The sequence below is a fragment of the Python bivittatus genome, unplaced genomic scaffold, assembly GCF_059951505.1.
Source record: "Python bivittatus isolate LINGU-HERP-01145 unplaced genomic scaffold, Pbiv_v1 ctg000480_np1212, whole genome shotgun sequence".
Lineage (NCBI taxonomy): Eukaryota > Metazoa > Chordata > Lepidosauria > Squamata > Pythonidae > Python > Python bivittatus.
Genome location: NW_028277075.1, coordinates 84,553,285 through 84,576,800, shown reverse-complemented (window position 1 = coordinate 84,576,800; position 23,516 = coordinate 84,553,285). Strand labels below are relative to the sequence as shown.

The 23,516-nt window shown below is 36.8% G+C and overlaps 1 protein-coding gene across 5 annotated transcripts in view; it reads right to left on the bottom strand.

Moving 5' to 3' along the window:
• Window positions 1-23,516, bottom strand: part of KALRN (kalirin RhoGEF kinase) — a 543,871-nt gene that overhangs the window by 44,421 nt on the left and 475,934 nt on the right. For 2 of the 5 annotated variants that reach the window (XM_088146449.1, XM_088146452.1), the window contains 7 exons: window positions 16,624-16,907; window positions 14,121-14,225; window positions 7,268-7,401; window positions 6,607-6,673; window positions 6,143-6,246; window positions 2,081-2,150; window positions 759-845 (listed from right to left, as the gene is read on the bottom strand). In XM_088146449.1, the coding sequence (XP_088002575.1) occupies window positions 759-845; window positions 2,081-2,150; window positions 6,143-6,246; window positions 6,607-6,673; window positions 7,268-7,401; window positions 14,121-14,225; window positions 16,624-16,907 (851 nt within the window). Of the gene's footprint in view, window positions 1-758; window positions 846-2,080; window positions 2,151-6,142; window positions 6,247-6,606; window positions 6,674-7,267; window positions 7,402-9,940; window positions 10,037-14,120; window positions 14,226-16,623; window positions 16,908-23,516 lie in introns of all 5 variants that reach the window. The other 3 variants (XM_088146453.1, XM_088146451.1, XM_088146450.1) reach the window with 3 other exon arrangements.

Here is a 23,516-nt window from a genome sequence, read left to right as displayed (position 1 = left end):
TAGTCTGAGGTTATGGAACATGTTACAATGAGTAGCCCATCATCTAAACACAAGAGGGAGCTTGGCATGTTTTGACATTACAAATCCTAATTCCAAAACTCGTGTAGTAGAACCTGGCACTTCCCTTACTATAACAGGCAGAGCGCAATTATTCAGAAAATGTCTAATAACATGCCTTGTCTCTTCTACATACGTCCATGTTTATCTAATCAATCATGAGTCTGCTTCAAAATAATGTAAAATGAATGGAGTATTTGATGTATATATAAGAAATTTAATCTTGCTTTTATACCACATTATTAGCAGTATTTGTCACTCAGAGCATTATATAACCCCAAAGTAATCCTAACTTGCAAGTAAAATTGAAAAAAGTATTACCAGAAATGTAATTTCTATATTAAAGTTTTAGAAAAAGTTTTAATTTGATTGAAAGTTAGGAACTAGTCAGTGTTAAGGAACTACTCTCTTCCGTTCCTTGCTCACTTTTTGCATTCTCCACCTCTGCCAGCTAAATATCTCAAACTCTTGCAAATGAAGCCAAGTATCACCCGAGAACAAATATGCACTGCTAAATATGAGGAAGCGTTTACTGAAAAAGCAAAGGGACGCGAGAGCAAAGCCAACAGCCCAAGCAGGGAGAAAGTTGCTGATATGGATCCAGGAGTATATACATGCAAATACAAGGAGAGAGAAGAAATCAGGCCTCATGTTTGAACTGCAGCACAGAACAGGCATCCTCTGCAGAACGCCAAACTTACCTCAAAATATGTACCACATTCAGCTACTATATATTCTGATTTTGGTTTGTTTTGACAGTACACCACGTACATGTGTAATCGTCTCTCCTGTAAGAAGTGAAACACACAGCTGACTTAGTATAATCCCATGTTACAACTTTCACAGCTATCTGGGCAGAGCTGGAAAATAAATTTAATCAGGCACTTGCTTCCCACATTTTTTCTGTCTGCTAATCGGATCAAAGAACGGTGGGAAAGCCTTAAAAATATTGAAGAAAACAAAAGAACAAAAGACTAGTTCATATACATACTAAGCTAGGAAAAGCATTCAGAGTCAAAGATGAGGCCACAAACCGAAAGCGACTATCTTAGAAGGATTCAATCTGAATCTGTTCCTGCTCCTTCTAGACCCTGACACCTCCAGGGACTGGGTAAGTACTTCTGCAATTGCCTATGTGGTGCAGGGCTGAGATATATAATTTAGCACCATCAGCATATTGCTGATACCTGACCCCATGCCAATGGATGATCTTTCCCAGTGATTTCACAAGAAGTGGGGAGAGCAGAGTGTCCTGCATCACTCTAACCAGAATCTCTGGGTGGACCTCTCTCTCTCTCTCTCTCTCACACACCCAGATTGGATCTGATCCCTTAGGAAAGAAGAGAACCATTGAAAAATGGTGCCCATCACTCCAATCCCTTGGAGCCAATCCAGAGATGATACCATGGTTGATGGCGCTGAAAGCCTTTGAGAGATCAAGAAGGACCAAGAGAGTTGGATTCCCTGTCTCTGTTTCTCCAAAGGTCATCTATAAGTGTGACCATGCAGTTTCCATACTGAACCGTGGATTGAACTCTGACTGTTACCAGTTCAGATAACCTTTTACAAAAAGATTCTAGAATGTAACTGAAGGTGTGTGTTCTGTTTTTATACATCTGTGTTATACTAATTTTTATTTCCTTGAAGACCACATACACAAAGCTCTAGTTATGTAGAAAAACCTAAACGTCATGTATAATCATTTTAGTTTTGGAAAGATGCAAGTTACATTTTCAGCAAAGATTCCCTTTTTATAATTTTATTTAAATCATAAGAAAATGCTAAGGAAAACACAGTATTTTTTGTATTATGACTGAAGTTAACATATTACTTATGTCCAGAAAAGAAAAACATATGAAATAGTGTAGTTTTATAACTTATGGAAAATCTGGATATCATGACCTAAAATATGTAATTCCTAGCCTTGTTTGATCTCTTTTAAAAATGATGCCATAAACTGAGCAAAACTGAGATACATTTAGGAGCTAATTTTCTTTTAAGAAAAGTCTGACTTGTAACTCACGTGTTTGATGAAGAGCTGTGCTAAACGGTCATGTTCCTGAAGGCACTTTTCCAGTTCAGCAAGAAAAAAACTGCAATATAAAACAGGCAACTATGCTCAAAATCTCTCTTCTCCCTCTTTCCCAATATCCCCCATTAACACATTATATGACTCTATAATTAGAAGATAAACTTGATGTTATGTCAGTTATCTCTGAAAAACCTAGTTTGTCTTATTTTGCTAATGTTAAGGAGAATTTTACTAATATCATGCACAAATGTACAATAAATGGCTATCTGAAACCACCCAAAATCTCCCTCCCAATATTAATACTCTCGCTATTTTCTTCTTTTACCCAATTTGGGCAGCTACTGGGGGAATCTAGGTAAATATATAGAAAAGTATAACTTGACTTTCATTATGAACTTACTATAGCAAGCAGAATGTTAACTGCTGCCATGAGGAAGAAGTATATTTATAAGGTAACTTTGCCTTACAAGGTAAAATAGTTAAATAAGAAAAGGAATACAGCAAAATGTTTGGGGGAAAAAGATTTCTAATTACTGCTTTATGGCCTTTTTATATATATATAATATTAACTGTATATATAATATATATATATATATATATATATATATATATATATATATTAACTGACTGATTAATTGTTGATTTATCAACAACAGGAAGAAAAATCCAATTGCTGTTAAAATTGGTCTCTATTCTGTAGCTCAACATGTTTGGACTGATCAGACCTTCCTCAGAATGCTACACCCCAAACAAAAACTCAAATATACACAGGCTATTCCTGAAGAAGGCCTAATTCAGTCTAAAGTACTTTGAGTTATGGAATAAAGACCAATCTCAACATCGAATGAATTCTTCTCCTCCTTACTTTTCATGATATTGTTTCCTCCATTTGGGTGATATTAATTTTACAGAGTACAGGTAGTCCTCGGGTTACGACCACTTGTTCAGCGACTGTTGAAAGTTACGAAAGTGCTGAATAAGTGGCACTTATGACCGGTCCTTGAAGTTCTGGCTGTTGCAGCACTCCCAGAGTCACATAATCACAATTCAGGCTTTTGGCAACTGGCTTGCACTTATGAAGGTTGCAGCATCCTGTGGTCACACGACTGCCATTTGCAACCTTCCCTGCTGGCTTCTCACAAGCAAAGTCAATAGGGAAGCTGGCAGAGAAAGTCACAAGTCACTCCCATAAGTCACTTCTGATGCTTTTTCTCCCAGGGAGCCCCTCTATGAAGTATGAGATCCCAGGGATCTCACACCCTGTACCACCCCCCTGCCTGCCTGCACTCCATAGCGCATGCCCCTGTCAGCTCCTGTGCTCTGCAGTGCTTGCCCACAGCCCCCACTGGCCCACCCGTGTTCTGTAGCATCCATCCATGGCCCCCGCTGACCCACCCACACTCTATAGTGACCACCCACAGCCACCACTGGCCCACCTGAACTCCGTAGTGCCTGCCTGTGGCACCCTCACCCCTTCACAGTATCTGCCTGCGCTCCTTGCCTGGGACTCCTACTTCCTGCTTAATGACCTGCACAGTCCTGGAGTTATGATGGCAGCCTTGACTGCTGGGATTGCTGCTGCTAAGCAATGTGGTCATGTGACATCACACTTTACGACTGCATCACTTAGCGATGGAAATTCTGGTCCCAATTGCCACTGTAACCTGAAGACTACCTATAGCTTGTATCCTAATAGCATCTACTTTCAAATATGCACAGCTCATTTTAGCACTCATTTCTTTTTATTTTTGTCTGACTTTTATTACATATTATGCTTACTAAGTTATTAAAAATACAGCAAAATAATTATAGGAGAATTGTGTGCTTTCAAGACAATGGTAACAGTGATAACTGCACATAATTCTAGCAAAAGGCTCAGACAGAAAGAGGGGTTGTAATTCTACAAACTCCTCTCCCTTCAATCCCAACTTTATTCTCTCTTTTCTGCTAGTACTTGCATATAAATTGTAGCTTCACCTAATGCTGTATTTCCTTGCCAATATTGCTTTACTCACATTTCAGGCAGTTGTCATGCCAACAATTAATTCCAACTTGCAATCCTGAATTGTCTTGCAATAAACATTGTTTAAAAGTGCAAAATCCTATTGATCCTCGCCAGAGATACAATTTTAAATAACAGGGAGGGCCAGGACTATAATTCCAGCAATAAAAGAACAGCAGGTACAATATAACAGCAGTCCTTTTTTTTTTTTAAATAAATCATAATCTTTTTCAGCTAATGCCAACAGCTAGAGAAGAATCAGAACAATACTGGAACAATGTTTTCCCTGTCCCAATCCTTTAGCTATGACAGTGTTAGGCTAGCACTATGAACCAGTTTTAGTGGCATCACTATCACAAAGTTTTTGCTGATGTAGCCTATCATTTGTGTTCAATACTTCCTTGTTTATGCAACATTATATGCTTTTGAGTGTGGATTTGTTATGTTTGTAGTAAATACCTCTACCTAGATCTGCACTTTGGAGGAAAACTCCTTTTTAAATCTCCTCTGAAAGCTTTCTTCCTTGAATATCCTCCCGTGAACTTTTACATCCCTTTAAAATAAAGATCAATCACTTTTATCCACTGTGTGCATGTCATGCAGGAGCCAGTTTTAAATCCTGAGAGTATATCAATACACTCAATAGACCTTGCAGTTGGTGGGATGTGGGCGACAAATATATTGGCTCACAAGGTAGTCTCCAGATGAGAGATCCTCACTTGCATAAAATAGCGTAATCATCCTGGTTGGGGTAAACTGGGGTAAACTGGGCTTTTGTTCTGCTTATGGCACATTGGTCAAAATGTACCAAAACAAGTACTGTCCTTATTGTTAGCAGGGAATGCTACAAGGAGCATAACTGCAACTGAGGCCAGTAACCTAGCCTATATCTTCTTTCTCAAGCATTCTGTGAAAGCCTTATTAACCAAACCCATGATGGGCAGTGGGTCTCAGTATCTATGGACTTACCTGGTTTTGATCATGACATATGGAAAGCTGCCAAGACTTTAGTTTGTCTGTAATGTCAGACTAAAGACTATGAATTAACAAATGAAAGAAAAGGAAGAAAAATACGTATGTCACATGTCTGTGAAACTAACAGAAAGGGGAGGAATGTCACAGATCTGAATTCAGGTAGCCTGATCTTGTGGAATTGAGTTGCTGAATACATGCAGGGAAGTGAAGCAATAGGTTTAATTATGAATGAAATGATTAAAAAACCACATCTAGGTTGCTGTGGATGCGTATGAAAGTAGGAATATATAGGTCTGTGATAGTTGCATGTTATTGTCTTGTGAATGAAGATAATGGAAGAGCTATGGGTGAATTTGGGGGGGATCTGTGCAACATTCTGCATGAATACAACCCAGGAGAAAAGTACATTCTATAAGGTGATATGAACAGATGGATGGGAATGAGATGAGACCCAGGAATGAATGACAATGGTGAATTTTTGGTGAGCATCTGCTTAGAAAACATTATCTTTGTTTCCAATACATGATTTAAGCATAAGCCTATTCATACATATGTACAGATGGAAAAAGAATGAAGCAAAAACCAAGACTGATCTAACTGTTTACAACAAAACTGTGAAAACGAATGAAGGATACAAGAGTAATAAGAGGTTCTGAATGTGGAACAAACCATTATTTAGTAATATCAAGAGTGAATTTTTTGGGGAAAAAAAGGATGAAAGAAGTGAAAGATACCAAATAAAAGTAGAATGACTTCTGGAAGACAGATTCACATCCCATGCCAAAACATATCTACAAGTTCTATATGAGAAACATAAATTAATATTCTAACAGAAAGAATAGAAAGTATGGATGTAAACACTGGATATAGAAGGTACTTAGAATACGGTGAAAAAAATTATGCTACATAGTGCCACAGGAGTGGAGCTATGCTAATGGGAAGTATCTGGGTATTTGGGTTGCATGTGAATGAGGGGAGAAAGGGAGGAGTAATGACTGGTCAAATTAAATGCATCTGAATATAAAGAAATATTGTACAATTTAACATTAGTTGCTTATGGTAGCTTATTGACTTACTCTTTGTGCCAATCATAGATCTGGTGAATGTTTCCAAATACAATCTTGTCTTTCCCTTTCATATCTTCAGGAACACCTTTTTCTTCTATTCTTTTCATGAATCCCTTGACAAAGAAAAAAAATCAGTGACTAAGCAATGGCAGACTAGACTATAACCAGTAATAATATTCACTTCTCAACCAAACAAGAATCAACTACACATTGTAATAGCAGATCTTTTTATCCAAGAGATCAAGAGTCTGTTTTAGTTCCAGTTCCTGTATTAATATTTTAGAGATACACATTACATTTAGATGAGCCTTAAGGACTTGTTGTATTACAAATCAATTAGGCTTTTAAGAATACTTAAAATGGCTTGCAAAAAGTCAATATTAAGACAGTATTAATCAGACTGTGATTTAAAAATTCCTGATATTAGCCTTTTACCAAAAAAACCAGTTTATATCTAATTTATTTTAACTCACCTCCACCACAGTTCCTAAGTCTTTGACATAGTCTTTCTCTGTTTGTACCAGTTCATTTAGAACAAACCTAGAATTCAAAAGAGTATATAGGTTTCATGAAGGCCTCTAGTCCAAGCACTGACCAAAACTAAATCTAAATTTAAATAGTGTAGGTAAGGTAATAGAAGCTGACTTAAGGCCTACCAGAATAATCCTCATCTTCTACTAACCATCTTTTTCATTATGTAAAAATAACAATAACAGAAGAACTAGATTTAGATCACTCTCCTTGTCTTCAGCACAAGTGACTCCCTGTGAATCTCTAAGTTTTCAGCGTGATTTTGACTGAATCAAAGCAAGATCAAAGGGTAGAAGGGACATGCTGGCTAATATCTACAGCCTCCTTGTTTTACCTGATTCTGGTATTACCACTCTTATAAATGTGTACTGTATTCTACATCAGAAGTATACATTTTAGGCTCCATTCAATTTCATGCAAATAGTTTTCCCTGCAGAATAAAATTTGCCCTCCTCCCTACTTAACAACCATTATGGATATATCAAATCTGCTCTTGATAACATGGATTGTGGCTGAAGGGAGTTTGTTCTGACAGACATTTCTAAACTACTAGTGGTAGAAGGCATCAGATACAGTTACAAAAGAGATCAACAACAAACTTACATCCTGCCTCTCATAGCTTTGGCTTTTTGTTCCTCTTCAAGGTTTCTTGAAGGAGGAGTTGAAGGTGTCACACTTTCATTCAAGCATCCAGTACTATCTTTTAAGCTTCCTCGGTATGAGCCTCCTTCTAATGTCTTAAGAAATACAGGAGAGAGAAAAAAAAAGACAAAAAATTAAACTAAAAATTATAACCACTAACTAGACAATACATTTATCTTTTTTTCTCTGGTATTCTAGATTTATAATAATCATGAAGAAAATATTTCCAATTTGCTTTTATTTAGGGGATGGGTGGGGAATTAACAAAGAATCAGTAATTCATTTTGCTTCTTAGAACATCTCATTTATTCCAGAAACTTCCTGTTTTTTCTTAGAATATTCCAGATTGGCCCTAAACAGAATAGAAGCCAAAAGTTGCAATAAAAATGTTCCAAGAATTTTATTTTGAAAAAAAAAAGTTTTTTTAATGGTTTTTATTGCTTTTAATGTTTTTTTATAATTTTTGCTGTGCTGTGTTTGGTTATTTTATTGTATTGTTTTTGTGTTTTTTAGCTATATATGCCATCTAGTCATGTATGTGGGATGGGCGGCTATATAAATTTACCAAATAAAATAAAATAAAATACACTGACCAAAAAACTCATCTCAGTAAGCTTTAATCTTGGAAAACAAATAGACATAGGGTTATATTCCTTTTTTTCTCTGCTACATGTTTCTGTTCTTATCAATGGATTGTTTTGCAGCAATCGCCACTAGCAATTATCAAGATCAGAACTTGGTGATCTAACACAAAACAGAACCCAATTTGCAGATAGAAGCAGATTACCCCCCAGTCCCCAGATATATTTCAGGGATATATAGCTGGCTATTTTACTTTAGACAAGATGCACAAATTTAAATTGTTATAGTAAAATAAGGGTTGGATTAATGAAGGGGATTTTTCAATAACTAGTATTGCTGATCTGAAACACCAGCAGCATGTCACACCTTTTTAAAAAAGATAAATATACTCTATCGTTCAAGATCAGTTTTTCATTCTGGTGAATTTCATTTTACACATAAAAAGATTGTATTATTTCCCAGATATTTTTCACAACATCACATTCACCATATCTGCTTAACATTTAATCTACCCTAAAGCATTCAACACCATTTACATCATACTTCTTTCATTTGAAACAGCTATCAATCTGCTTAATACTATGAGAGAACAGTTTCTAGCACAACAGAAGTGATGCCTGAATAGCAATTCTTCTAACTAAATGGATAATTTTTTTTCAAGGTCAGAAGCCTGTTTGCAAGCAGAGTTTAAACTACTGTTTCCCAGTGCAGACAATCACAGAAAATTGGATTAACAAGTCAGAATGTCAAGCAGAAATCTAGATACACAAAAATTTCTGAGATAAAACCATGGGCACAAAGCTGATTTTCAAAGGAATTAAACTAAAACAAATTGTTGTATTACAGCCAGCCTGAATACTGAGCTGCTGCCATTTTACTTTCAGCCAGCTGAGTATTTACAACGTTTAATTATTAAAACATGTCACTTAATGCTGTTCAGTCTTGAGCATAGTCCTTGCAGCTCTTTCATTGGGTTCAACAAAGCTTGTTCCTAAACGTTCTTGCATAGGCCTTGTCCAAGATTATTGTTCTTGTTCATATTCCTCATTGCATTGTACACTCTTAATTTATGAGTAAACTGAAGTTCTTTTAACCAAGGTGGAACATTAAACTGAACATATGGCCTCATGAATAATACACCAAACATCCTTGAATCAAAGTTTCCAAAACTCTCTATTAAGGCAAAAAAGCTGACTATCATACATGAAGCAATAAGCATCACTTATAGCAAACACTTAAAACAACTAACACATTCTGAAAAAATTTTCATGGCAGCATTTCTATACTTTTTATATCAGTTTGTATTGGCATTTTTCCACTAATGTCACAAAAGTTGTTGTGACAGAAAAACTGCAGTCATTATCTTATCAAATAATGCATACAACGTATGAATCAGCGTTGATCAATAGACGTATTTTACAAACATGTTTTTTACAGGCAGTCCTCAACTTACGACCACAATTGGGACCTCAATATATAGGCAGTCCTCAACTTACAACCACAATTGGGACTGGAATGTCCTTCACTAAGCAATGCAGCCATTAAGTGAGCCGTGCCCGATCTTACAATTTTTTTTTTTTACTGTGGTTAAGCGAATCACCATGGTTGTTAAGCAAATTGGGCTTCCCCCATTGACTGTACTTGTTGGAAGCTCCCTGGGAAGGTCGCAAATGGTGATCATGTGACCCTGGGATGCTGCAACCATCACAAATACATGCCAGCTGCCAAGCACCCAAATTTTGATCATGTGACCATGGAGACACTGCAACAGTTATAAGTGTGAGGACCAGTCATATGTCACTTTTTCAGCAATGTCATGACTTCAATGTCATGACTTCAAACAGTCATTAAATGAATGATCATAAATCGAGGACTACCTGTATAATTAAAAGGACTACAGAACACCCTAAGATTTGGTTAGATACTCAGCATGTGTGCAGAACAAAATAGATGAGAAAAGCAGGATCATCTGGCAGAGGAAGTAATTATTGACTTTCTGTGTAGCCAAACTATAATGTTTTTCTTCAGTGAATCCCAGGACTCTACACTTACCAGCTTGCTTTTGACCAATTTTTCTATTGCACTGACAAGATCCGCAGCAGTTGGAACATCAGAGCTGGTCTGTCGAGAAGCTAGCAAAGAGGAAGACTGCAAGACACCAGTTTGCAAAGGAACAGTAGGTTAGCAGGAATGAGAAGAGGAAAGCCAACAGGTTAGCAGTTTGAGGTCATACATTGGGTTAAAAGCAGGAAAAACATGGCAGGAGCATGAAGAGTTTATGGGCGGGAGACCATGACATATACAAGGCACAGGACTCAACAACAGATTGGCAAACCCCCAAAAATAGTTCTGCAGCTGTAATTAGAATTTATGCCCATGGTGGTTTGAAGTTTTTTTCTAAAAAACACAAAATGTAGTCACACAAAAATGCCATAGAGAACAGTGTTGTTTTTTTGTTTTTTGGCTTACATATTTCAAGATATCAACAGTCTTGTGTTCTTCTGAATCAGCAGATGCTAGATATATAAAATATTTGGGGGGCGGGGGGAGAAAGGCTTTGCATTCCTGTCAGCCTACAGAACAGTAAGAAGTACATGTATCTCTGTTCTTACTATGCTAATTTCTATAGCTTACATAGCACAAGAAAAAAGTTGGATCAAGCTAATTGTACAGCTAGCCCAGTATTCTATCTGCAAAAACCATTCTGTACTGTACACAACTGCTGAATTCTGCTAGATGTTCAATATATGATTTAAGATTAAAACAAAAAGGCACTTAGACTGTCACTTCTTTCCACTGACATCTTTGAAAACATGAGTGGGAAAGACAGATAAGAATATCAGTTGCTAGCATCTTTATTCTATTAGAACTGTCAAACAAGAATCTATGAGAGAAAACAAAATAGCTTCAGTTCATGTTACAATTTTTGTGGGTGACACTTCACAGAGCATTAGACATTTTTAAAATATGTCCAGAACTTCCCCCACCCTGGCCCATTTTCTACCTTAGAAAAGTACCATTTGAAGCAGTTACTCTCCAATTCATATATTCTGTTTACCTATTTACCCTACTAGTTTCAGAGTAGTAAAATAGATGGTTGTTGAATGTGTAAATATCTACTTAGATTCTAAAGGCTAGATCCTGGGACTTGGCTGTTTTAAAGCCAGGTAGTGAATATTTCTGGAGCAAATGGAAGAACAACTGGGCCTTATACAATCTATTGATCTTCCTTTCTTGCACACACATTCACATATATAAATTTTGGGATATCAGACTCACAAGTTCTTCCACATAACTAGTTCTCAGATGAAGTATATGGCAACATGAGTTTCTGATCCACTCCTCCTCCTCTGAGGGTACCACTAACAAAGAGGCAAATGCAGAGGGCTAGCTTGATTCTGGCTCCTAAAATACTCCAATCGATTACTGCCTCCCTTCAAAAAATATCTTTTTCTACATGTTCCAATTCTTCTATGCAAGAAGAAACTGAACATAGTCAGAAAAATGTATAACCAGTCTGAGACTTGTGTAATACTTAGATGTGGGTCACATATGCTCTTGAGGGGTAGATGACTTTTTATAAATTAATCTTTATATAACTTAATGATCCCCACAGGTGTAGATTTCTCTGAAGGAAGAGTAAAGTAATCAAACTCTAAAAAAAACTGTAGTGAAATTAATAAGTGTGGTTGAATTGGGCCCAAGTAGTGACAGGCAAATAACTCTCTCAATAAAATGGGCTGTTGTATAAGCATTAGGCAGCAGTGCCAGGTAAAGGTTTGTTAAGAACAGCTGCTGAGTGATGCATCATTCTTGTTGCTTTATTCCCTACAAATATTGTACACTAGACATTTTGTATATCTTCTCTCACTGATTCTAAGTGACTGATAGGCTACCAGCAAGCCATATTAAAGCAATACCAAGTTATGAGAAAGATTACTTTAACGTGGAATGCAGAAGAATTAACTCTTACTAATAATTAATAGAGCTGTGCAAGCTTCAAAAATTATTCAGAAATAGTATTTCAGATCATGTGAAAGCACAGTACTTCTCTGTTGTTCATTAGAGAAGCCCATCTTTTTTCAGATTTCTGTGTGAACAAGATTTACAGGATCCAACAGACTTGTTCCAAATAATTTTCAAAGTGAACACAGCACAAATTAATATACATTTAAGGAAAGTAGAACTGCTAGCAATCTCTTCTCCCTTTGGAAAGTAAGAACTTGTAATTTATTTTAATTTTTTGGCTGTGTACAGACAGCAGTGCAGAGTCACAGTTTGTTTTCATTGCAGTTCATTCAATAAGCATTATGGCTGGATTCAGATACTACACTAAGCAATAAACCACGGCATACAAACTACAATGGCTGAGTGAACACAACAAACCACATTATGACTTTACATGATACATGAACTCACACATGTAATCCTTCCAAGTAAAGTAAAATCCACAACATTAACTATTCTTCAGTCTTCTGATCAAAAAGATAGCCAATATTGCTCTATTGGCCATTTTTTCCCTGACGTTATCAACGTGTCTAGGTTATAAATGAAGAGCTCCAATGTTCAGCAATCCATGAAAATATCAATTTCAAACTTTAAAGTCTTTGTAGTGTTCAATACCACCAAAGTATTTTGGTTTTGGTTGCAATCAAAAGAGCTGTAGGAAGCTGAAATCTATATTGGAAGGTTGTATCAAAGAGCAAGGGACAGTTGCATCATTTTCTGTAGGACATTCTACCAAAATTTGCTTCTCCAAAAGCTTATTGTTCCAAATAATGACATGGTTATTACTTATTATCTTCCCCAACTAAGAAGCAGATTGTGGGGGTACAGGATACGAAACCAACCTTCAGAAGAAAAAGTACATAGTCCTTCTACTGTTTCTTGGAAATCTTTGGTGGATTTGAGTGAATAACTTACTTAGCACTTTTGGATTTGTTAGAAAAGCTACTGAAGAATTGCTATCTTACTTCCCAAAATGCAAGATGTCTTATGAAGTACTGGATAAAGAACAACTAAAAATGTTTTATAGGAAAAACAGACAATTTTGACTTATAAATAAACAAAAAAAGATGATCAAGAGAAGAATAAGGCAGACTTTAGGTGGTTGACGGTCAATTCTAGATAACTGAGGTCAAAAAATTTATGGAGTAGAAGATTTGAATAATATATAAAGGGAGAATGGTGGAATCAAATTCTTACATTATGCATGGCTTCAAACAGGTTGGAGATGATGGGAGCTTTTGTTCAAGATCACCTGAGGATCAACTGCTATATAATAATGGTGATCCAAAGAGGTTCCCAAAAATTTTAAGAAATCTCAGTGACAAGATCAATAGTAGAAAATATGTTTTCCTGAAACAATACTTTGCCTTGGGTTTTTTTGATGTAGCAGGGAAATATTTCGGTATGTTTTTAAAATTACTCTCAGTTTAAGGAAGGAGATGGTAATAAAACAATGCCCAAAGGGAAACTGAAGATTTTCACTACAGTGCAATTCAGAAGTGCTTACAATGTCCAGAATGTTCTTGGTGGACAACTGAATTTTAATGCAAATTGCTAAGAGGTCTGACTGCTAAGAAGTCTGAAAGTCCCAAGAAAATATATGAAGCATTATTTCATACCTATAAAAAGTATGAATTTAAAAAAATCAAGCTACAAATGTAAGCAGGTTAAATTATAAAGATTTTAAGTGGGAAATGGACATTAATAAACAAGTATATAACCAAGATTTTGAAGGTAGATAATTTAGTTCAATTTTTTCTAGCAAAACATAAACAAGTATAGGCATACCTCATTTTATAGCACTTTGCTTTATTGTGTTTCGCAGATAACTGCGCTTTTTTTTATAAATTGAAAGTTTGTGGCAACCCTGCGTCAATCAAGTCTATCAGGTGATGATTAGCCATTTTTTTTAGCAATAAAGTATTTTTTTAATTAAGATATATACTTTTTTTTTTTAGACATGCTATTGCACACCTAATAAACTACAGTATAGTGTAAACATAACTTTTATATGCATTGGGAAACCAAAAAACCGATGTGACTCGCTTTATTGCAATATTTGCTTTATTGTCGTTGTCTGGAACTGAACCTGCAGTATCTCCAAAGTATGCCTATATAATGAAACCATATATATCCATATATGTTTTAGATTCTAATGGAGTGGTTTTTCCCCCCTTTCTTTTTAATGAAGTTATTCCAAGGAGAAATGTAGTTAGAGCCTTACCATCTCATCTTGTGTAGGATCATTATCAAAAATCTTCATTGGCGGAGGAAGTGGTGTATGAGATTCTTCATCTGGCTCATCTTCTCCCCAACCTTTCTTGCTCTTCTGAAAGCAAGAGAATCATGTTTACAAAGACATGAACAAGTTAAATGACAAAACCTGTCCAAAATCTGACCAAGGACAGGAAAAGCACAGTAAACGAAGTCAGTTGTACATTTCAGTATATTAAAATCAACTTGAATTCAGTATATAAAAATCAAATAAATGAATAAATTCTGCTGCTCCCTGACAAAGGGAGTGATGCAGCCAGGTGACACCTCCTACAGTGTTCTTGAGGATTGGGAAACCCTCCAGAATACTGTGAGACATGGTGGTCATCAGGGATATCAGAAAAAAAAAAAAATCACTGTTCTGCCATGTTCCTCCTGTAAGAATCTTCTATTTGCAGACGAGTAAGCCTGGATCCACCCCATAATATGGAGCCACAATTTAATAAGTAAACAGTATATGGGAGCATGAGTGAATATATTTCACACATATTATTACATCTATTATATAAGGGCAACTTTACTCATTGCTTCACTCAAGTAATATTCACTGCCACAAAAGGGTGATTCACCTAGTTAAAATAACAGTTCCTGTCATCAGCTTTCAATCTCATCATTGAACTGGGATCTTTTCCCCACATGCCCAGTGATATGCTTAAGACAGGAAGAAAACACATCACTTTGAAAACCACTACCCACACAGTATTCCTGCCACACCTATAAAACAGGGCCAACCTCACATGAGGGTGGGACTGTGGCTGCTGAAGACTGCTTTGGAGTGGTGTGGACAGAACAGCAGGTGCAGGGAAGCTGATGCTTCTCCTTTATAGCAAGGCTCCACACCTCCTGGAGAGGAGAAAAACAACACTGTAGAAGTTACCAGTAGAAACAACCACCTTGTGAAACACCTTCCAGGAAGTTATTATTCCTACTTCAGCCTAATAAGAAAAAAGAAAAGAAAAAATGTTGGCTGCTGGGGAGGTTCTGTACTTTCCAGCTGCTAAAGCAGAAGTGGGAATGGAGCTGTAGACCCCCATGACTGCATGCAGCAGTCCAGCTGAAGTACTGTACTGCAGGTCACCAAACTCCTTGAGACTTCTGCATATAGACCAGAACATTCACATAGAATTTTTTTCCATTTTCTGAATGAAAATACCACTTCCTTATTGGATCACTTTCTTGTGTCAATCATGACAAGCTGTGGAGAACCCTAGAAGACTTAGGGGTGCCTACACATCTGGCCAAGTTGGTGTAGTCACTGTACACAAATCAGGAAGCCACTGTGTGAACTGTGACATGGAGACACTGATTGGTTCAAGAGAAAGGAGTATGGCAAGGTTGCATTCTTTCACCTTTCTTATTCAACCTGTATGCCAAAGTGATCATGAGGAAGCTGGAATTTGAAGTATCAAAAACAGGAGTAAAGATTGGAGGAAGAAACATCAACAATCTTCAATATGTTGATGACACAACTCTCCTCTCAGAAACCAAAAAAGGCTTGAAACACCTGATCAAAAGGATTAAAGAAAAAAACAAGGAATTTGGCCTCTTCCTGAACATCAAAAAAAAAAAAGCTGGTGGCCACCATGAGGAATGGAAATGTCAAAATAACTATTGACGGTGCAGAGATCAAATGTGTTCAAGAATTCACTTTCCTAGGATTGTAGATTGACCAAAGCAGTGAATGCAGTCCAGAAATAGTGTCAAATTGCACTGGGTTGCACAGCAATGATGAGCATGAAGTGAGTATGGAAAAGCAAGGACATCAGCCTGGCAACTAAATGCAGATTAGTCCACGCTGTTGTGTTTCCCATAGCTACCTAAGGTTGCGAAAGTTGGACCATGAAAAAACTTGACAAGAAGAAAATCGACTCATTCGAGGTGTGTTGTTGGAAAAGGCTCCTGTGCTTTCCTTGATCAACAAAGGTGACAAACAAGTAAGTACTGGAGCATATAAAACCAGACTGGAGGGCAAAATCATGAAATTCCACCTTACTTATTTTGGTCGTGTCATGTGATCAAACTCACTGGAAAAGGCAGTTATGCTTGGAATGGTCAGCGGTAAAAGGAAACGAAGCCACCAAAACACATGGTGGTTAGACACCATCAAAGCCAACACCAGCCAGAGCATAAAATAAATAAAAGAAGCCATACAAGATCAGAAAACGTGGAGAGAGTTGGTCTGCAGAATCGCTGAAAATCGGACATGATTGAATGAATAGCATCATCATCATCATCGGATCACTTGCTTCAGCCCACCTCAGTGGGCTGGTACTGAGATGAAGACTATGGATTGTAGGTAATCTTGGCACTGGGACAAAAAGGATGTGGGGTGTAGTCTAGATTAGACTGTTAGGCATGATTATTAATCAGCTACTGAAAAACAGGATAGCAGAAACGAAAACATTATGTTCAAGTTAGTATTCTTGAAAAATAATGGCAAAGTGTACTTGTACCTCATCGGCACTGTCTCCCTGAGGGGTGGTTTCATCTCCAGGCTTGGGGGAACCTAAATCAAAGCTCTTCCTTCCTTCACGTACTTTCTTCTGTTTTTTGATGTTGCTGTCAGCCTTCCCGCTGTTCAGTCGACGTACAGGGCTTGTTAGCCATTTTTTCAGGGTGTTGGTTGAACGCTTTGGACCAGGGGAGCTCTGGATGGAATTAAGGGACGAGTGAGGCTGTAAATTGGCCACAGAATCAGATTTTGCTCCATTTTCATTGGAGGAGGTGGAATAGGTATCTGCCAGAACAAGAGAATAAGGATGCTAAGCAACAGTCTGTTTTAGGCTTAATAATTCTTTCTGAAAATAGTGCCTGCAATTTGTTGACAAGGGTTAAAATTAGAAGAGTACGTGCTACACCAGATCTGCATTCAATGTACTCAGTTCATTTCTCATTTTATAGATGACTCCCCCCCCCACGCTTTTCTGTTTTCTACTTGTAGAACACTCTCAATCTTTTTTTTTTTATTGTCTGATATACTTGGCATTAATACATTCAGAAAATAAGTTTTCAACAAGGGAACTATGGAGACTTCTTAAGTTCACAGTGTAAGTACTTTTCCTGCTGAAAGAAAGAACAGCTTGTGTCTACTTGTATCTTTGCTATAGGAAGTTTGGTTTTTCTGCAAAAACAGTAGAAGTCACCTAGAGCTGATCAAATGTAAGAATAACTGATTCTAGTTATTTTCCTACCACTGTTATTTTCATCCTGTTTATGCACGCAAAGCAGCATTAAACTAGACAAAAGATAAGCAACGGCTGAAAATGGTTCCACTATGTTATCTAAGCCACATGACTTAGAAGCAGAAGGTAGAAATAGAAAAATCCAAATTATTATCAGAGTCAACAAATTCTAAGATTGCTTATTTATCACTCTGAAGATAATTTTATCTGTTTTATTCTTTCCCCTCCTCCAATTTTACAGAAAGCCCTTTAATCCATTGTATGTTCACCAGGATTTCTCCCTGGAAGAAGTGTTATACTTTGGGAAAATCTCAACTATGTTTTGCCATGCCATTTGGATCAACTGGTTAAAATGAGCAGTCACTGTTTTGGAGTTTACTAAAACACCAAAATAAATGCCAGCCTCTGAATGCCTGGCAAGCTGCTGAATTGGCATCTCTGCACAATAGAGCTTTGTTCATCAGTATAGGAGGCCTACTGTAAATCAAGCTAGACTTGCAAGTTGGAGAAAAGTTTTTATTTGTCTCAATCTCCAGTTCTAGCGAGAAAAAACTAGGATCCCATCATTCTACTCAGTATAATTTCATGACCTTATGCTTCTGAACAAAACTATTGCCCACTACAGTTCCATAGCAAGCTATGCATTTAGCAACATATTATTGGATGGACAATGCACTTATCAAATTATCAACCTGGCCTTCTGAAAATATGACTGAAAGACAAATTCTTATTATTCACAATCACTTATCATTTCTAGTTTATGAAGTTTTTAAGGAACTAATCAATAGTTCCTTAAACCTTTTAAAGGTTGAATTTACAGACACTTTCTCATCCCAATTTTCTTTTAGTACATAAAACATGTGAGGTATACTTTGGGCATGCTTACTTGTCTAACATAACCTTCAACACAGCAAAAAGAAATATGAGGAAAAGTGGAGAGGGCTGTGGTTTCAATGCCCGCAACTAATTTTATTATCCATATGATTTCTAGAAACGTATACCATTTGTAAAACCTTTGAAACTGGTTGAGTTAAAAAATGCAATTTATGCAATGTTCTTGAAAAACTTGAAAAGAAGTTGCCTCGCTTAGTAGCTGCACACAATATATGATGAACAAGATTAGCTAATTTGCACTGAGGGTTTTTTTTCCTGTTTTCACTTCTCCAAATGAAAGTACAAGAGGAGGTCATATAAAATGAGCCAACTTCTTTCAGAAATGTTAAAAAGCCCAAAGACTTTTTAAGTCTTAAGCCTGCTCCTGTTTTTGCAGCCAAAAATAAGAATAAACTTAAATGAAACTCGCATGCCGTAAAAATACTGGTTGCGACTTAAATAGCAGCAGCATTATATCCCAGTGCTCTTTAAGCACACTGAATTTCCATTTGAGCACAGACTTCCTCTCAAACAGGCAAATCAGAAGCACATTTCACTGAGTGAAAAAGAACTGTATTTGTTATGTTAGGGAATTCAGAAGAGTCCTCAAAATAGAGAAATCCAGTGTCTACGTTAGGGTATACACAGTTCAATGTGGAGGTTAAATATAAATATTTCTTGCTTTGTGCATGTCACACTAAGACCAAGATGATGAATTTTTGCAATAGTCAGTAAGTTTTTAGAAAATATAGTAACTACATTGGAAATGGTCACCTCTCAACTACCTGTCTTAAATACAAGAACATCTATTTAGGTAATCCTATAGCTTTGTTCTGGTGAATCTACATAGTGACTTTTCAAAAATATATGACAAAAGAGCAACCGTAAGAAGAAAAAAATATATAGGGGAACAGCTAGTGCATGAGAATATCATAGTGTCAAAATGCCTTTTACATTGTGAAAGGTGTGTGTGTTTGTTCACAACACGGACAAGAGTCATACTGAAGGTTTATATCCTGCAGAAAGTCCAAATAAGACATTACTGAAAATTCCAGATGAGTTTTGAGAATCCTCTTCTATTTCTTCAGCATACAAAACTGTTAAGAACCTTTTAGTAATTGTTGGTTATGCTGATATTCTGATGTTCCAATCTTCATATTTTCAATGTTCACTTGAAAACCAAATCAACCATGTACATGCACGAATCAGTAAAAGTACCCAAAATGACATTGGTGAAAGACAGTTTAATACTATTAGAGCTTTTCTTATATAATCAATTGTTAAAACACTTTAGAATGGCTACATTACAGAATCCTTAAAAGACTTTGATTAAGCATATGTCCATTGTGAACATTTCAACAAGCTCTGGTTCACACTGGAAGCATCTAAAATGACAAGATCAAGCAGAGTTAGGCATTTTCTGCACATTCAAAGCTCTGGCCATTTCTATTAACCTTGGAGATTTGGGTTTAAAAAAAAAAAAAATCTAAGCAAATATTTCATTTCCAGTGAGATTCATGCGAGATGCCGATTTTAAATGGGAACACCAGATCACTTCTTCCCGAGGTACACACAGATCTTTCTTGGCTCTTCTTGCTGCTGTGCAGAAGGAAGGAACCCACCAAGGGCAGAGGAGATGAACCAGAGCACTCCTGATCTGATTAAGGTGAGAATGTCAAGAACAGGCAAACAGATGAACATCTGAATATGTTACATACAACAATAAATGCTTAATGGCAGTTCAAAGTTTAAAAGCAGACTGATTCCAAACTTAAACTTCAGGTAGGAATGTATACTTCCATTAAAGTTTGATTAGACGTCTGACAATTTTAGTCTCGCTCATTGCTAAACGGTATTTGTGGAACACCTAGAGTCTAAGGTTAGATTTCTTTTTGAAAACAGTCAATTAGACTGAGCCTTAACATTGAAATGCTCTTAACAACAGGGCCGTAATACAGTTCCTAATTCCAAAGGGACTTAAAAAGTTTCAAAGAGTCTCTGCCATTCAAAACAGGATGGGAATCTTTTTCCAAGCCAGAATTAAAACAAATGAACCCAAACGCAATTCTTACCAATAAAAATAAATATTAAGCTTCTCACCCAGAAAACTATAATGCAGTAGTTCTGCTACTTTTAAATATACAAGAGGCAGGCTCCAATGAACACTCAGCATTCAAAAAATAAAAATAAAAGCCAACTTCCCCATGCAGAAGCAACTCTCAATTCAGCATATGCCTCCCAAAATACAGAAAATCTGATAGGAATAAAAAGAAAAAGAGCTCCCATCCTTAATTCTCTAACTCACTTACTGAGGCTCAGTTATGCCCAAGTGGAGATTCCAGCTGTCTTGGGAGGGGGTCATTCTGTGGCTATGCTAGAGCTTTATGGCTTAACAAAGAGTTCTAACACAGTTCTGGAAAGTATGAAAAGGAATGGAAAAAGCCCAAAGTGCTGTAAAACAACACAGCATGGGTAAAAGACATAGATGGCACATCTGCCACTAACAAACAGCAGCAAAATTACAGATGAGCGGACCAAGGCAACAAGTACAGCAGCAGAAAGGAATGCAAAGTTCTGTGTTGCTTCTTGGCCTGAATTGGGGTTCCAATTCTGTAACATCACTCGCCAATTTGTTGACCAATGACTTTTTGAAGATAAATTCATTTATAATTAGACATGTTTCAGGCATCATGGTTACCCATAGTCTGTTGAATAAAACATTGGCCGGGATCATGCTAACCCATAAAGAAGCAAATCACATTTTGCCTCAGCAGAATGTGTGATTATAGCAAAGTCAAGGAAATATAGAGAATCCCCCCTTCCCACTACTTCTGTTTTCACTCCCCAAACCCTTTGAAACCGTTTGAAGGCAATCCACAATCTTCTTCTGCTGATTCAGAAATATGAGTAAGGAGCAGAAATCACTGCCCAGGGCTGCAGAAATTTTAAAAACTCCATAACCTCACTCCATACAAAAGAGGGGGGAAAAAACCCAAGATACAAGAAAGCTTAGTAATTTTGCAAACCAGTTTATCCCACCTTGAAGAGAAAAAAGGAACTGGCTAAACGCCTGTCAATTTTACCTGTTCGGTAAAAGCTATAAAAATATGATTAAATAAATAAATAAATAAATAAGGTAACAGTCCCTTTACAGGGCCTGAACTCAGGAGCCAGGAAAAGTGGTGAGAGAAAAGTTCCTTCCAAAGGGTGTCTTTTGTTTAAAAGGCCCAATGAGCCTTTCAACAATTTAAATTTAATGCAGCTACGTACACTGATGACTGACACTACTAATACTGAAATGCAGAGCTCTGGATCTGCTTTCCATGTTTCTGCTTTATACAGAATTCTCATATAAAAGTATCTTTACTTTTAGCTTCCAAATCTACAAAGAGCTGAAGACTTCATCAATATCTATGGATTATTCTGCCTGATTAAGTAATCTATCTCTGGAGTACTCTATTCACTGAATGATAGACCAGAATAGTCAGGTCTAAAGGATCTTCATTTTTACAATGATGCAATTCACAAATCTAAGCCATAAACTGTCTATTTCAAGGAGGAACTAGAAATTGTAAACTTCCAAAAAACACATACAGGTACCCCAAATAGAAATAGACTAAATATAAAAGACACTGCATTTTAGAATTTGACAGTTTGCAAACCTGCAATTACTTTGATCCAGAAAGGAATAGAAAGCTTGCTTGATTCTAATGTTTAGTTTCCTTCATCCAGATTGTCTAAGTCAATAAAAAAGTTTTACAATCTAAGCATTCCTGTAAAAGAATTTCCCGCCCTAGTAAACCCAGTGAATATGATTATAGGATTAACATGAAAGATTTCCTTTTTTGGGGGGGGGGACTGACTAGACAGCCCTTGTTAAAACATAATGCTCATCTGCAACACTTGTCTTGACTTAGGTCTTTGACTGAGCAAGCAAACAGATCCAAAGGAACATGGTCAAAACAGCATACAGTAAATCATGCAAATACTCTCTACTTCTCATTCCAGAAAGGAGTTTGTCTTGCACATTTTCACAAATTAAAAGTCTAGAAGATAGACTAATACTAAAATAGAAAAACAACGGGCTTGATCTAGATGCAACTGTACCGAGTAATCTCATGAATTTAGATGGGTCTGCTCTAATGATGGTTGATCATTCTGGTTCAATTCTACAGTTAAATTCATAACACGGCACTAAGCCACTTTTTGTTTTGACAATAGTTTGTTGAACAAACTGCAATGGTTCGCTTACAATGTTGTGCCATAAATCAAAGTTTAGAAATCAGAATATCTGGGTTAATATAACATACTAAATCCAAACCATACCAAACACACCACATCATGATATGTAAACACTGCCATTTTCTTTTGTAGAATCAGTAACTTTTAGCAAACACGTCCTTAATCACAAGTATTTGTTATCTGAGATGGAACCTGTTGTCAGTCCAAAGACAAGACTCCAGCCGAGTAGAAGAGCAAAGGTGTCACCTGTATGAGACTATTGCAGCATCTTCAGTGAAGAGGAAGAAGTGTGAAAAGGCTTAGGGTTACAGAAACAATCAAGACAATTTTCTTATATACTCCAAATATATAGCACTCTTGGTTTTCTTAAATCAGTGAAACTAAAATAAGCAGAACTGAATATTACACAATAGGTTAGGACTGGTGGCATATTTCTCATCTTTTTATGTTTTATCTCTTGTATGTTGTACTACAGAAAAAACAGAAACCCCAAATGTCATCTGTGCTCTTATGGACTACAATGTTTTTTTTCTGTGCCTTAGGTCTATCTGAAGATGAAATCAAACTAAAATACAAAGTGCAACCATCCCTTGAGATTCAAGGAATTACTCTTGGAAATTTAAAAAGTAGTTTTGAGACACATCACGAAACCAGTAAGAACTAGAGAAGCTTTAAGGACTGCAAACTTCTGAAGCAAGCAGTGTCTGTTGAGAAAGGGACAAGCGCTATCTTTGGCAACTACAGCCTGCACTCTTTTCTTTAATTATACTTTTTGGACAGTGAGGAGGACTGTCGTGAAGTGATATTATTAAAGTGGGCAAGGACTTCACTGTTGCTTTGCAAAGGTTAAGCAAAGACTCAGCATCTTTTAAAAAGTTATTTGCTGCCAAAACCTGGCAGGAAATTGCACCTCTGGTTCTCAGACGTTTTCCACTAAAAATTGACCCTGAAGTTTTTAAAACTGAGAGCCACATGATATGGATTCAGGAACCATATATGGCACATGAATTGATACTGGAAGTGTATCCCTCCCTCCCAGATTATACAGG